At 37.2% G+C, this 17071-nt stretch overlaps 1 protein-coding gene across 1 annotated transcript in view; it reads left to right on the top strand.

The window, feature by feature from the left end:
- Positions 1-17071, top strand: part of LAMA2 (laminin subunit alpha 2) — a 615841-nt gene that overhangs the window by 426366 nt on the left and 172404 nt on the right. The window contains 3 exon segments of the mRNA XM_030316311.1: positions 3647-3771; positions 10290-10376; positions 15184-15377. Of these exon segments, the coding sequence (XP_030172171.1) occupies positions 3647-3771; positions 10290-10376; positions 15184-15377 (406 nt within the window).

Raw genomic sequence — 17071 nt, forward strand, 5'->3', positions numbered from 1 at the left:
CATGTTTTAATCATTGTGTTGAACTAGAAGGAGCAGTCAGCCCTGACTTCAGACATAAGGGAATGTTTATCAGAGAAAGCAACATTTAAAATGAGAGCTGAAATGAATGGTTGCTAGCCAGGTGAGAAGATGGAAAAGCATTCCCTAACAAGGGATTTGCATATAAGAAGTCCCAAAGGAAAGAGCATGGCATAATTTGAGAATTTCAGATGGTCCTAAATGATTTTAGCATAGCATACAAAGGTTGCAGTGGCTGGAGGTAGGGCTGGAGGTAAACAGATGTTAAAGGTCTTTCTTGCCATGATAGAGAGTTTTAAATTCATCCTGAGGATAATGGAGAACTAACACAGGCTTTCCAGCAAGAGAATGGCATGGATTGATAAATTCTGTAGGATGACCACTCTGATTGCAGTGTGGGGAAATCACTGGGTAAACAAATTTAGAAGCAGTATCTTTAGCTAAATTCTGTCCTAGTAAACCAGGTAAAAGATGAGAGCAGCCAAATAAAAATAGTAGCAACAAGGAAGTAAAGAAGCAGAGAGTAATAGAATCACGGAACATGATGATCAAACAGGCTCTCTGGAATGAGAGAGGCCTCTAGATTCCTGGCCTGGGTAATTAAGCAGATGATAGTGACTCCAGATGAAATGGGCAATTAGCCCGTTTACAGAGAGATGAGCTTAATTTTTGACATTCAAATTGAAGGTGCTTTTGGGTTATGTAATAAGATTTATCCAGGGAACATTTGGAAATGTAAACCCAAAATTCATTAGAGATATCTTTCTAGGCTGAATATATACGATTTAAAGGTTTTGGCAAAGAGATGATAACTAAAGTCATAGTAATGGATGAAATCACCAAGGTAGAATGTGTAGGGAAAAGAAGACAAAAGAGAGATGAGAATCTTTAGAATCAAGGACCAATCTTATTAAACAGAAAGGGAAAAAAAGTCCATGAAACAGTAGCCATAGAGTTAGGAGAAAAACCAGCAGACTAGACCATTAAAGAAACCATAGAAAGAGAATAGTTCAAAGAGTGGCCAGAAATATTAGCTGCTGCAGAAAATTCATGTATCATGAGGACCTATTATTGTCAGTAAATTTTGATTTATCAAAAAAAATCTTATGAGTGAGCCTGGAGTTACAATAATCAAAAATTTTTTTTTAATCAGGGAGAGTTAAAAAGGATAAGGAAATATAAATCAGGAATGGAAACAATGCTTTTAAAATGTATAGGGGTGCCTGGGTGGCTCAGTTGGTCAAGCCTCTGACTCTTGGTTTCAGCTCAGGTCATAGTCTCACAATTCATGGGTTTGAGCCCCGCATCAGGCTCTGTGCTGACAGTATGGAGACTGCTTGGGATTCTCTCTATCTCCCTCTCTGTCTGTCTCTGTCTCTCTGCCCCTCCCCCACTTGCACTTGCACTCTCTCTCTGAAAATACATAAATAAACTTTAAACAAATACAATAAAATGCTTATCAGAGATACTCTCTAGCCTCCAAAGACTAGAGGCCCCAGAGATATTTTTGAGCTAGGAAAGTCTTGGAACAACATCAAATGCTAATGAGAAAAATGAGCAAAAAAAAAAGAAAAAAATGCAGAGGCTGGAAAAAACAGAAGGCAGGAAAGTAAGAAATCCAGTTTAGGATGAGAGTAGCTTTAGACAAAGGACAAAACACTACTTCCCATGGACAGCAATAAATTTTAAAGGGATGGAAAGTAGTACAGGACTGATGCCAAGTCTTTCACAGGAAGCTGAAAGAACACTCAAGTGAGTTCTTCCTTTTCTCTGAAAATCTGGAGTTATCATCTTCTGAGAGGTGGAGAATTAGAGTATTTGAGATTCGTATCCTATTATGTAAGAAACTGGATCCATTTTACATTGTTATTAAATGCATCTATAAGTGGCATAATGTGTTTCAAATGTAACCCCCAGCTGTAACAACCAAAACAAACAATGGCCTAAAATTCATCATGGTGACATTGTGATTTCACCCTAGGGTGAAACCCTAGTAGAAACTCTGAAAAAAAGAGTCTATAGAAGTTCTAAAAAAGTTTTCCATGGCAATGTCTATAGAGGAAGTGACTTCAATTACTGTTTGTTGTAAGTGACCACACATACCATACCAAATATTTTCTGGCCATTAGAAGACACATGAGAAATAAATACGTGCTTCTTGATTGACTGAATAGAGCCAAGAGCCAAGCATATGAGATCTCGGCCAAGTTCAATATGGAGCCCATGGGTGTCTCTGTGACTCCAGCTAAGTTGGTCAGATCAGTTCACTAACATATACAGCTATTACTGACCATTTTTGCTTCTCAACTTTTCTTTTGATATTGTTTGTAAGACATCATTCTTCTGGTCAAGCTAAAATGCAGCTCTTTATTCCTCCTATTTCCTCCTTTTTCTCAACTCCCAAAGTCAAATATCACGTTTCCACTAAACAGCATCCAATATTGCATTCCTGCTGCCATGTTTCTTATTTGCCACTTTTAAATTATCTTCCCAAAGTAGAAATAAATTAGTATAGGTTTGGATGTTATTTTACCTTTTTCCCTCACTTGATTTCTCTCGGTGCCTGGGATGTAGCTCTTTCTAAGTCCTTATTGCATGAATGATTGCAGTGTGTTAAATAATTCTACTTTATGAGAATTTTAATTACAAAGCTGCATACTATTCTGAAACTATTCTCATTTCCTTATGGAAATGTCTTAAAGCATATTACTTCAATGCCTCTTATTATGCAAGCATGAAAAAGAAAATATTGACCTGAGATTCCTGGTTTCAGATTGGGTCCTCCAATTTATAAAGAATTATTAACATTTGGCAAGAATTAGATGAATAACATTCTTAGGAGAGTAACTAGGCTGACATTTTTTCTTTAATTTTTTTTCTATTGTTGCATCTTAAGGCATTTATGCTTTCTACCTTGATTTAGTTTTAGAAAGTCCACTGACAGGCATGCACCCAGTTCCCAGGATTTTTAGTACTTTTCTAGCACCTTGTAGAGAAGACAAATAAATGGCCAGATGATATAATAAATTTTAGAAATTTGTGAGGTATGTTCCCCAGATTATAATAAGAGAAAAATTTTTTTCCAGAGATTGATATAGGAAAAAGAGAGAAGAAATTCTTATCGTCAGTATAGCTACAACAGCCTGATACTAGTTTCTCTTACAAAAGAACATCTTTAAAAATATATATATTAAGGAGGCACCTGGGTGGCTCAGTCGGTTAAGCGTCTAGCTTCAGCTCTGGTCATGATCTTGAGGTCCGTGAGTTTGAGCCCTGTGTCAGGCTCTGTGCTAACAGCTCAGAGCCTGGAGCCTGCTTTAGATTCTATGTCTCCCTCTCTGTCTTCCCCTCCCCTGTTCATGCTCTGTCTCTCTCTGTCTCTCAAAAATGAATAAATGTTAAAAAAATTAAATATATATATATATATATATATATATATACACACACACACACACACACACACACACACACATATATCAAGAACTCTTTCAATGGTGTGTGTGTGTGTGTGTGTGTGTGTGTGTGTGTGTTTTCACAAGAGCATATGTATTCATAGGTGGGGAGCTGTATGGTAAATTACATTCTACTCTCATTAAATGAAAAACAAACTTTCCCCTTTCCTTTGCAGAATTGTCAACATCACACTGCTGGTGACTTCTGTGAACGATGTACTCTTGGATATTATGGAATTGTCAGGGGATTGCCAAATGACTGTCAGCAATGTGCTTGCCCTCTGATTTCTTCCAGCAACAAGTAAGATTGAGAAACATTACCAGATTTCCCAATCAGTAGCACCATCTGTGTGGCAAACGGGCTTTCTATGATTTCAATTTTTTTTCCATGTAGACAAAATCTCAGTTTAAGATAGAGAATATTTGGGGGGGTACCTGGGTGGTTCAGTCGGTTGAGTGTCTAACTTCAGCTCAGGTCATGACCTTATGGTTCATGAGTTTGAGCCCTGCATCAGGCTCTGTGCTGACAGTTCAGAGCCTGGAGCCTGCTTCAGAATCCAGGTCTCTCTGTCTCTACTCCTCCCCTGCTCATGTGTGTGTTCTCTCTCTGCCTCTCTCTCTCTCTCTCTTTCTCAAAAAACTGAATATAACATTAAAAAAATTTTAAAGGAAGAGAATGTTTGCAAACAGTATAAAAACATGACAAAAGTGAGCACATAGTATCCCATGGTTTATTTTTCCATTAAAACCCTATCCCAAGTAAATATTACTTATTAATTAAAATATAAATACTAATACTGACATAAGTTATGTTAATGACATAAATGATATATGTAGACACGTGCATAATTTTATACACTTTTATAAGGGTCTTGTATTTGCATGTAGTTCTGCTATAAACTCAGCTATGACGAAGTGTTTCACTGCAGATCATATCCCTTTTGTGACCCCTTCCACTCATTTTATGTGTTTAATTTGCAATTTGCAGAGAAGTATTAAGAAAATAATTGAAAAAAGTAGTTAAAGGAGGGTGACTTATTTTTATACTCCCAGAATCACAGCCCCTTTCTCTTAAGATGGTCTGAGCTTGGTACCATGGAAACATAGCCATAAGGGGAAACAAAAGCTAGAATATTTTATTTCAGTGCTGTCTGCACATTCTGCATTGGTTTATATATTGATGAAAAATCCTTTTTGCAAAGACTGTCTATATTTTCTGCTAAGTGATTTATAGATTTCAATCTCTACATGGTAGAGCAATGTTTTCTCTAAGAACTTGCTTTTGAAAAGAATGTATGGCGGTTTGTTTAGAATTAGAATCCTGGGCTCCTTATCTTGACTATAGAAGAACCACAAAGCAACTTAGATAAAGAGAGGATTGCCCCTGTGCTGACTCAGTTTTTTCTTCATCGTTGGCTTTATATACATTCTGAAACATTTTCAGGTAAATTGTCTCTCTTCTGCAAGCTCCTCTTTTTTTGTTTAAAATAATTACAGGTCTTTAGTCAAATGTAAATTTTTAGGTGAGTAGGATATGGATAAGGGTAAAACACATTCTTTTTGTTCACCCGAGCACCAATTGGTAGGTGTGTGAAAAATAATATTATTTCTATTTCCCTTTCCCTAATCTCCCTCTGACGACCAGATTTAAACAAAGAGAATGTTATTTATTTTATCGTTCATTAAAATGTGAGCCATTGGATTAGAAAAAAATCAGTAAATAATTGATAACTTCTTTGATAACAATCAAGCATAACATGTATTGAAAAGTCTCACAATAAAATGTGTGCCTTAAGAGAAGTCAAGTTAAATGTAAAGAGAATTCAAAGGCACAAGATACCACACTTGGTTTTGGAAGCTTCAAGAACATATTGGAAGAAGTAGTAGTATTTATAATAGGTCACAAACGGCAGATTGAGAGGTTTTTACTGGTGGAATTAGCAGGAGATTATATTAACAAAAACTTAGAAAACAGAAAACAAAGACATGTTTAAGAACTAATAAGTAAGAGTTTGGAGCATGGAGTTCAAATAGAATTCATAACTGCAGATGAAAATGAGTGGGAGAATGGAGGCTATATTATAGAAATCCTTGAACACCAGGCTAAGAAATTACTATTCAATTTTCTATATAATGAGGAAACATTGCAGACTTTTAGTTAAAACAAACAAAAAAACGTTAATGCCATCAGCGCTACCCTTTAGAAAGCCTGTTATGAGAGCTAAGTAAAATGAATTGAAACAGGAGAAGAAAAAAAGTGAAGAGAGCGATTAATAAGCTATTGCACTAACTTAGCAAAAGATAATGAGAACCTGAAGGTAGGTAATCGTAACGAGAAGGGAAATGAGGGAATGGATGGGATCTTTGTTGAATGCAGTTCTACAGAACTGATAACTAATTAGATATGAGGGGTTCAGGCCAGGCAAGAGTTGAAGCCAAAGGTTTTGAGCCAGGTTGACCTCAAAAATGGTAGTGCAATTAACTGAAATAGGGAAACCAGGAGAGAGCTACTGCAGAGGAAAGACAATTTATGTTCCAAATAGGTTAACATTGATGTGAAAGATCTGTCCGAATGGAAATATGCAAATAGCTGCAGGAAATAGAACTACGAGAATTGGAAGGGCAGAGGGAAGAGATATGTTAATAAATGAATTAAAATTGGATAAGATTTCCTGGGGTTATGTGACCCAAGGGGGAGCATGTGGAATGAAGGAAAGACAGAATTACGTACATTAGAGAAACCAGAAGGGAAAGCAGAACCAAGACAGGGGGTGCCAGGGAGGCAAGAGAAGTAAGAGCACACTGCAGGGGGCGCCATGAGAGAGAAGAGAAGCAGCTGTCCATGGAGACTGAGTACGTATGGAAGCCATGAACTGTGAGGATCACCGGGGAGTTTTGACAATCCATGGTGGAAACAGATATTATGTTCCAAGGAGATCAGTTCATCTTTAGAAAATGTCAAGAAGGAAAAGAAAGAGTCCTACCTTGATGGGTTCACGGGATCAATAAAAATGTGTGTTTTCATTGCTGTTTTCTATGGTTTATGTAATTCAAGCATATTTTTATGGGAAGGATCTTACAAGAATCAGAAAGCTGAAGCAAAGTGGCTAGTTCAGTGACTGTCAAACTTTATTAATTGCAGCCACTGTAAGAAATCATTTTTTTTTACATCAGACCTTGGGACACAAAAAACTTGTGTGTATATAATATATAAACATATATATCCTATAACTTTTGTCAGTTTTATTCTGCATTTTTAGAAGAAATTTTAGTCAAAACCTACTAACATGATTTCGTGACCCACTGATATCACTACCTAAAGCTTGGAACATTAATTAACAAAGCAAAGATCTGTGTATGGTAAGAAGGGAAGTGTTAAAATGCAAAGCAAAGAAACGAGCCAGGGCAAAGAAGAAAGGCACTTCTTCCTGAGATATAAAAGTAGATTCTGAAATATAGATGGAGGACGCTGAGACACCTCTCTTTAATGACCTCCAACTGTGCCCCAAAGAAAAGTAAAGGGTGTGACATGGTGAGTGGTTACTAACTCACTTCCATGCATTAGTTTTTCAATATTTCTTACCAAAACACATATGACAAACTGTCAACCATTGTGACAGTGCAGCGTTGCTGAGGGGTTTTTCACTGCCTGCTTAAGGAAAGGTCAGGTATTTTTTCAACAGAGTAGAAGGAACCCTCTACCCTCTGCAATCTGACCACCTTTCCAGGTCAATGCCCTCTCCTCCCTTCTACAATGATGCTACATTTGAGTCCCTTGCTCTTTGCCAAACACACCAACAATTTTTGCCAGACAGAGAAAGAAAAAAGTGGTATTGTTTCATGTATACTATGTGGGATTTAAAAAAAGAAAATAACTCCTAGAGTGTGGCACAGTGGTTACCAGGGGTTGGGAGGTGTGGGAGAGCTGGTAAAAGTATACAACTTTCAGTTATAAGATAAATGAGGTCTAAGGATCTAACATATAACATGGTAGTGATAGTTGGTAATACTTTATTGTATAATTGAAACTTGCCAAGTAAATAGAACCTGCGTTCTCACTGACAAAAAAAAAAGTAGATATGTGAGGTGATAGATGTATTAATTAATTTGTACATATATGTATATCAAATCATCACATGCACACTTTAATTACATTATAATTTTTTTTTATTTGCCAGTTATACTACAATAAAGCTGAACAAAACACAAGTAGATGTATAATGCAATATCAGACAGTGGAAGTGCCACCAGGGAAAATAAAGCAGCCTCATTAAATTGAGATACTTGCATGGTATTGAGACAGAAAAGGCTGGGGTCCCCTTTTCGATAGGGTGCTCAGTGAAGATCTTCATGAACAAATGAGGCTTGTGCAGAGACTTGAATGAAGTAATGGGGGGAGCCACATGACTCCCTGGAGGAAGAGAAGTCCAGCCAGAAGAAAAAGCGGATACACTGGCCTGGAGACTGGCCCATGCTTGTCAGACAGCAAGGATCCAGGGCAGCTGGAGCAGACTGACTGGTGTTAGGGGAAGGGTGACAAAGGATGAGTCAGGGAAGCTCCGGTAGCTAATGAAATGTCCTAATGGCTAAAAGTCTTCCAACGGCAAGAGGCAGCTCGGAACAGGGTAATGCAGTGATGTTAGCGAAGGTAGCAGCAGTTTCAGGTAGAACGTGTGTGGAATGTGAGAGAAAGGAGGTAACATTGACTCCGTGGTTTCTGGCAGGACAAATGGAAGCACAGAGTGACCATGGATGAGATGGGGGAGAATTACAGAAAGACCAGTGGTATTTTTTGGAGGGGGAAACTCAGTTTTAGATCTGTTAGTGTAGATGCAAAGGTTTTAAGATGGAATGAGATCATTTAGGGGAGAGAGGACAGGACAGGATAGAAGAAATCTGAAGACTGAACTGGGAGACCCATGAAGAGGTCAAGGACATGATGTATAGGAACCTGCAGCAGAGGAGACTGTTAAAGAACCAATGATGAACATAGAAAAAAGGAGAAGGGGGTGGTACCCGGGAAGCCAATTCATCTCTGTAGTACCACAAGAACAACATAGACTGGCAAACTCTACATCTTAAAAACCCTAATGAGGCAAATTTGGAATTAGCAAACATAAGGAAATATAAAAGGTAGCCCCCAAGAAAAAAGCACAAGGATTTCAGAGTGACCCCGCAGACAGTGTGAAGATTGAGTGTAGATGAGGGAGTTGGGAGCAGAAAGAATAACTCTAACTTCCAGTAAGTTATGATTCCTACACCCTCCTTCATTAAGTCCTTACACATGATATAGGAAAAGACCTCATTCAATCCACCATAGTATCATAACTCAAAAAAGTTTATATCAACTATTCAAGGAGAATTATAACATCCTTGCATAGTAATTGAGATAGATATATTACTGTAAATGAATATAATTTAATTATGTTGGCTCTCTAGAGTTTCACTTGAAATGTCTAAAAATTTGTTTCCAAGTATCTATCTATCGGTAGATAGATAGATAGATGATAGATAGATAGATAGATAGATAGACAGATAAGCAGTTTGAAATGTGACATAGGAGTTTGTGTGTGTGTGTGTGTGTGTGTGTGTGTGTGTGTGTGTGTGTGTACAGATGCACTCAGCATCAAGCTTTAGCTTGAAGAGCTAAAAGCTTGCCAGAATGTGTCAATTACGTGTTTGTGGATCTATTTTGTGAAGGATAGAGTTTGTGAGTAGTAGATCAATTTGCTCACCTCTTTCGCAAAGGTTAGAGTTTATTACTCATTCATGTACTATTGATTCAGTGTGCTAGAAGATAGTTAAAATAGGGTCCAAATGGCACCTCACCAAAAGGAGTTGTGGCCCTGGTGTATACACCATATATCTTTTTCAGCATAAACTTCTTTAGCGGACCAAGAAAAAGAATGGAGTTTGCAGCATTACCATTTTGTAACAAATACATATATATTTTTCCTTCTAAGTTTCCAGTGCACCATGCAGTGTTACCTAGTGGGAATCCTCGACTTATATTTGAAAGAAGTTTGTAACAACCTAAAATTACATGTTAGTGCAGGTTAGTTTTCAAGTCTTGTTAAGTATTTCTTTTGTAGGGTAAGATGATCAGAAACCCTGGCAAAGCCTGATAGGCTGTGGTCTACCAGTCAGTAGTGAGAACAGGGCAAATTATATAAGACCTACTTAATAGAAAAGATCATAAAATTATCGGAAATTCTTACTCATTTTCATGGAGAGCACCTTCCCTTCTTACGTTAACTCACATTACTTTGTGTTTAAAATAAACTTAGTTTGAAAGCCGTTTGTAAATTAGAAAAGGCACTGTCATTTTAAGTGAAATATTTATTCACACTTTATGTGTTCAAAGGCTAGTGGCAATTTAGGTTGAGCTTTCAGAAAAAAAATTATATGGTTTTAGGACCATTTTTTTTACTTGGAAAATATTCAGTAATATTCTATCAGACAAATGTGCACTAATTCTAGTCATACTTTTCTTTCAATTCATGAGAAATAGGACACTTTTGCTGGATGTTTAATATTTTTATGCTTGTCATAGAATTATTAAAATTTCAAAATGTTTACACAGTGCGAGGCACTGCAAATTCATTGAAAGCCAACCATACTTACTTGTTGACTATTATTGGCATTATTTAGTTGTGACATCCTACCTTTGAATAAAAATTTGTATTATAAAATACAGCACTTATAACCACCCCAAGTTAAGTTTCACTCGTCTATATAATGGATAGAATTACTTAAATCTATAAAATAAATAGGTTAAAAGATTTTTTACAATCTTTTTTTTCCCCCTTTCTGGTTCAGTTTCAGCCCTTCTTGTGTCATGGAAGGCCTCGATGATTACCGCTGCACAGCTTGCCCACGAGGATACGAAGGCCAGTACTGTGAACGGTACGAACAGTCGTGAAACATAGAGATCATACAGTAACAGATCACAATAGAAAAGTATTCATTATTCTCATAACTTGTTTTCATTTTCCTTAGTAGTTCATACACCTTCAAAACTATCTTTACTTTTATATCTATACGCTATCTCCGAAGAAAGTTGTTTATTTCCATCTTCGACTTTCTCAAAGTTTCCAAATTATTTCACAATTACATAGTTTAGGTTTTAGTGTATACATATCTACATAGCTATATTTAATGTACATGTATATGTTGAGTGTGCACATATCTGTATATGTGCATATTATCAGTAGTTAATAAAAAGCTAGTTACACATAATTCTCATCTTAATGCACTGGAAAATATTGGCTGAATCTATCTGTGTGCATGTCGCTGTTCTGAGCACTGTGGTACTATACCACCAAGTATATACATAACTCAGAATGTAAATGTGTCGAGCATTCTTAATTTGAACACAAACAATAAAGTGTTTGTTATTTGGTGCTCCTTTCCAATGAGCAAACAATATTATTTAAATGCTTCCTCTCACCATATTTTTTTTCCAGGTAATTAACCTACAGTGCAATACTAGTTTTAGGTATACAAATTAGTGATCCAGTACTTACATAACAATACCCATTGCTCATCACAAGTGGCCTCCTTAATCCCCATCACCTATTTAACCCATCCCCTCACCCACCTCCCCTCTGGTTCACCATATTTTTTGTTTACAGAATCTGATAATGTATTTATGTATCTATTAAATTGAATACTGACTGTAATACAAATGGTAAATTAAGAAGCACAATTTCAGACTGTCTAGTTAGGTTGTAATTAGTATCTTCTGGGTCCATATTTTCCATAAGATCAGTATCCTGGATATTGAAGCATATCACTACCACTTTTAGTATGTTTTAGGTATTATCTCCAAAGTAACTAATATTAACTATATTATACACACATGATAGCTTTAGCATTAATTGATAACAATATAAAGTTTTTATCCATGGACATAGTTGAGCTTTACCAACTTAGCTAGGACCCGTTTTTCTCACCTGTAGTATCAGAATAGCTTATGGTCTACTTACTTTACACTAAAATTGTGAAGATCAAATGTGTAGAGGATACTGTTGGTGCCCTGCCTACATGCCTACGTGGAAACCTCATCTCCCGTAAGAGGGGCAAAAATGATTGAGAATTTACCCCACGTTCCTCCAATGTGGGAGTACAAAAGTCCACATGCTTATGCTTATGCTTATAATTACTCCAGGCTTTCCATGGAATTAGGCTAAGACTGGGACATCACCTGAAATCATACCATTGTTTCCTTTCTTTGCCATGTCCTGCTTTACCCACTCCTTTGCAGGGTTCTTCTAGGAGCACTTCCTTAAATTATCGATCTCTTTGCAAACATAAACCAATATTAATTAATTGAATCATCACCCATTTCAAAGTCTTCTTTTGGAGGTGCCTGGTTGGCTCAGTGGGTTGAGCATCCGACTCTTGATTTTGGCTTGGGTCACGACCCCAGGGTTGTGGGATTGAGCCCCGCATTGGACTCTGTGCTGAGCGTAGAGTCTGCTTAAGATTCTCTCTCCCTCCCTCTGCTCCTCTCCCCTGCTCATGCTCTCTCTCTATTACATAGAGGCACCTATGTGGCTCCGTTGGTTAAGCGTCTGACTCATGGTTTTGGCTCAGGTCATGATCTCATAGTTCATGAGCTTGAGCCCCATGTAGGCCTCTGGGCTGACAGTGGAGCCTGAATTGTCTCTCTCCTTCTCTCTCTCTTCCCCTCCCCTGCTCATGCTCACTCTCTCTCTCAAAAATAAATAAACTTAAAAATTTTTCAAATTAAAAAATAATAATAATTAAAAAATAAAAGTTTTCTTTTATATAACCAGGAATGGTTGTGTTAATAATGGAAATAAGCAGGTAACTAAATAATTAAATTTTATAAATTCTGATGAACTTTCTACAAGGTTGCAAAATATATTTCCAAATAATTCTATATATGGAAAATCTAAACAGAGTATCCACTACTTTATATATATATATGTATATATGACAATGCATTCACAATTTCTGTGCCAATAGAAATTGATAATTAAAGAATTCAAAGCAATACAAAATCCAAAAATATTTCTATTTGTTTTGGAGATTTGTACAACTTTTGACTATATATATTTGTAATGTCCAAATATGAATATTTGGTATTCATGGTTAGGGTAACATTCATTTCATGCCCTTGTAAATATGAGTAGGATGACGACTGGAAGCATCTGTGGACACCAAGGGTATTATCTGCAGTAATTTATGAAAAAAAAATGTTCCGTAGTATACTACATTTATAAATTGAAGTTACCACTATCTATGAAAGAAAGCATGTATATAGAAAAGACTGCAAGGGTGCCCTGAAATGACAATTACTGTCTTAAGGCAAAGTGATTATAGAAAGTTTACTTTTTTAATATCCATTAATGTTTAATCAATAGGAGTTGACAGTTCATATAGTATATAGACGAACAGGTCGTACACTATCAAAAGCGAATGGCTTGAATTATTTTTGCAGTCTCAAATGTTGTTACAGCTTTTCATTCTTCATCTCTAACATAAATGATAAAGTTATATTTCCCTGAAAATTTGCTTTTATTCAGCTAAATTAAACCAAAGGTCTTGGTTAAATTTTTATTGTAACTTTCCAAATAAATTTGTTCCGCTTCTGAGAGCTTCTTAAATCATCTGAATCACCTTACGACCTGCCTAAGTTCATCAGCTCGGGTCTAAAATTGCTTACATGTCTTGAATGCTCCTGTAATGTAGCAACCCCTCCCCATGTTTTATCTTTGGTACTTTTGTAATAAACTCTTTTTTTTTTTTTTTTTAAATTTTTTTTTCAACGTTTATTTATTTTTGGGACAGAGAGAGACAGAGCATGAACGGGCGAGGGGCAGAGAGAGAGGGAGACACAGAATGGGAAACAGGCTCCAGGCTCTGAGCCATCAGCCCAGAGCCCGACGCAGGGCTCGAACTCACGGACCGCGAGATCGTGACCTGGCTGAAGTCGGACGCTCAACCGACTGCGCCACCCAGGCGCCCCATAAACTCTTTGAGCATTTAATCAATCTCAACCTGGTTAGAGTAGAATTCTTACACCTGCAAATGTTAAGAAATCATTTAAGTGGACTCACTTAAATGGTACTTTTATGGAGTGTTTATAATCTTACATTGGAAATAAAATAGCGATTAAAACTACAAATGTATAAAAGCCTACTTATAGATAACTTTTGTTTGTTTGTTTTGCCTTTTCTAACCAGCAGAAGATAAATTAACACTCACAATCAACTGTGCAAATTTCCACACTCCCAGGCTACTGAAGATAGTTCTGGATTATCTGCCTAATGTTCATAATGTTTGGCTTCAACCTCCTCCTGTCTCCCAACTTCCTCCCATGCTTGTCTCTGGAACAAAAACTCTGGGTGTTGATTATATTTAGCTGATGAGATACACACACACACACACACACACACACACACACAGTCCAAACACACACACACACACACACACACACACACACACACAGTCCAAACACACACACACAGTCCAAACACACACACACAGTCCAAACCGGGAGACTTTTAGGAAAGATAGGAAGTGTTTTAATAATTAAATCAGGACCGGGGCGCCTGGGTGGCGCAGTCGGTTAAGCGTCCGACTTCAGCCAGGTCACGATCTCGCGGTCCGGGAGTTCGAGCCCCGCGTCAGGCTCTGGGCTGATGGCTCGGAGCCTGGAGCCTGTTTCCGATTCTGTGTCTCCCTCTCTCTCTGCCCCTCCCCCGTTCATGCTCTGTCTCTCTCTGTCCCAAAAATAAATAAATAAACGTTGAAAAAAAAAAAATAATTAAATCAGGACCAACAGTTATGTGTTACCCTTACTGGGTAACCCAGAGCATATGATCTTACTAGCATCTTATACTTAAGTGAATGGATGTATGATTGGGTGGAATAGTCAATGAAGTGATTTCATTTGGGTTCATCCAGTTGGATTTTCTTTCTAATTTCTGAAATTAATGTTATATATTTTGTCTGCATAACATTAACCTGCTTCCTTGGGTATATAATGAAAATTCCATCTTGAGGAAGATGTGATAGAAAGACCAGTAAAATTAAATACAAAATCCAGTTTATTGTCACTTAACTTACTTCTTTTTGCTCATAAATAAAATGAGTTGAATTATTTGGTCATTTTGATTTTAAATACATGAGTCTAGGAAAGTTCAGGTGTCAATATTTCTAATTTAAAAAAAAGACTTCAAAACAATATTTATAATCTACAGTAATGGTTGGCAAACTCACCCACAAAATTTGGCCCATTGCCTAATTCTGTTTGGCACTATAAGCTAAGAATGTTGTTACAGGCAAACATTTACAATTAATATGAAGATAGGAAGCACTAAATTTGAGCCCTAGTTAGGTAAATTTGATACCTTAACAAGAGCTTCCTTTTTCTCATTGGTAGATTGATTTTACATTAATATATTATTATTACAAAATAATCTATACTCTTTTATTATGATGATGATTTTGTTTTGAATTCCATCAACCCAAAAAAAAAAAAAGGTTTGCAAATGTATTTCTCTCACTGAATGATTTTGATTTTCTATTTTGATCTGTAAAAGCCTAAACTATGTACTCTCTGGTCCTTTACAGGAAAAGTTTGCTGGCTCCTCATCTATTGACTCGTGGTATCAGTTTTGTTCAACCAGAGACAGGATTTACTATTAATCTCTTCTGCTTTCTCACTATTTAAATCCAGGTGTGCCCCTGGCTATACTGGCAGCCCCAGCAGCCCTGGAGGTTCCTGCCAAGAATGTGAGTGTGACCCCTATGGCTCGCTGCCGGTCCCCTGTGACCCTATCACGGGGCTCTGCACGTGCCGACCTGGAGCCACAGGGCGGAAGTGTGACGGCTGCAAGCACTGGCATGCGCGCGAGAGCACGGAGTGCGTGTGTATGTATACTAACTCCGCCGTTAGTTCTGGGGGCCTTGGTTCCATTTCTGTCTCCTTTCCAAAGAGAAAGACTGACCCTTTTTTCTTTCTTTCTCTGCAGTACCTAATGCTATTCTTCATTCTTTCTGACGCTATCTACCTTATGCTGTTTGCCTGCTGTTTTTGTCTGTATCCCACTGAGCCAAGAGAGGTGAGAAAATCCTCAGCAGGCTCTAGTCAGTTACCGGAAGACGTACAACAAAGCTGTTGGAGGCGTAATTTATTTTATTTTGTCCATCCCAGAGTTTGCAGTTTTACATAGGGTTGGCTTAGCCTTTGTGACAGATTAAAGATCTGGGTTCATTCCATTTTTCAGAATCCTCCTGGATTTGTAATAGGCTGGACAGACACATTAGGCCTTGAATTACTACTGACTTTTCTTTCCTAGCTTGTGGAGAAATCCACGGGCATACTGCTTCAAAACTTTCTCTTGAACTGCAGATCCTGGAAGCAGTGACAGTGAATGAGTATTTTCACTCATAGGTATAATAAATGGAGAGCAGTTTGCTCTTTTTTTTTTTTTTTTTATAACTGCTACTGGATTCAGCAATGCCATGCAGAAAGTACACTGAATATCAGTGTTAAATATAATAGGTGATACAAGTTATAATCTAAAATTAGGTTATTTATAAATTTAGGGAGGGGCTATTATGCAATTCTTTGCCTTGAGGGCATTTACATTAGTGGTCTCAATTATTTTTTAAAAAATAGAAATGTGTGGGGCGCCTGGGTGGCTCAGTCGGTTGGGTGTCCGACTTCGGCTCAGGTCATGATTCATGAGTTCGAGCCCCGCGTCAGGCTCTGTGCTGCCAGCTCAGAGCCTGGAGTCTGCTTCAGATTCTGTGTCTCCCTCTCTCTCTCTGCTCCTCCCCTGCTCACATGCTGTCTCTCTCTCTCAAAAATAAATAAAGATTTAAAATTTTTAAAAAATAGAAATGTAAAATTTGGAGTAGCTTTTATTTCAATACTTACCTATTTTAGTGTATTTATGCATGCCAGTATTTCTGGTTTTAACATCTTATGTGTGTCTAAATCTTAATAGCGTTTTAATTAGAATTTTTGTTCATGCTCCAGTTTTATGAGAGTTATCTTAAAAGCTAAGGCTGGCTAGCATGTATGTATGAATGTATGTTTTTGAAGTATAATTAACATACGATGTTATATTGGTTTCAAGTGAACAACATATTGATTCAACAATTCTGTACATTTCTCAGTGGTCACCATAAGTGTAGTCACCATCTGTCACCAAATGACGTTGTTACAATATTATTACCTATATTCCCTATGCTATACTTTTCATCCCCATGACTTATTTATTTTATAACTAGAAATGGGTACCTCTTAATCCCCTTAATCTATTTCACACATCCCCCTATGACCTTTCTGCCAATTATCAGCTTATTCTCTGTATTTAAGAGTCTGTTTTTTTGCTACATTTTTTAGATTCCACTTATAAGTGAAATCTTACAGTATTTGTCTTTATCTGACATATTTCATTTAGTCCAGTACCCTCTAGTTCCATGCATAATGTCACAAATGGCAAGATTTCATTCTTCTTTATGGCTGAGTAGTGTTCCACTGTGTATATATACCACACCTTCTTTACACATTTATCTATCGATGGATACGGAGGTGCGTATATCTTTTTGAATCA

Source organism: Lynx canadensis, chromosome B2 (genome assembly GCF_007474595.2).
Source record: "Lynx canadensis isolate LIC74 chromosome B2, mLynCan4.pri.v2, whole genome shotgun sequence".
Lineage (NCBI taxonomy): Eukaryota > Metazoa > Chordata > Mammalia > Carnivora > Felidae > Lynx > Lynx canadensis.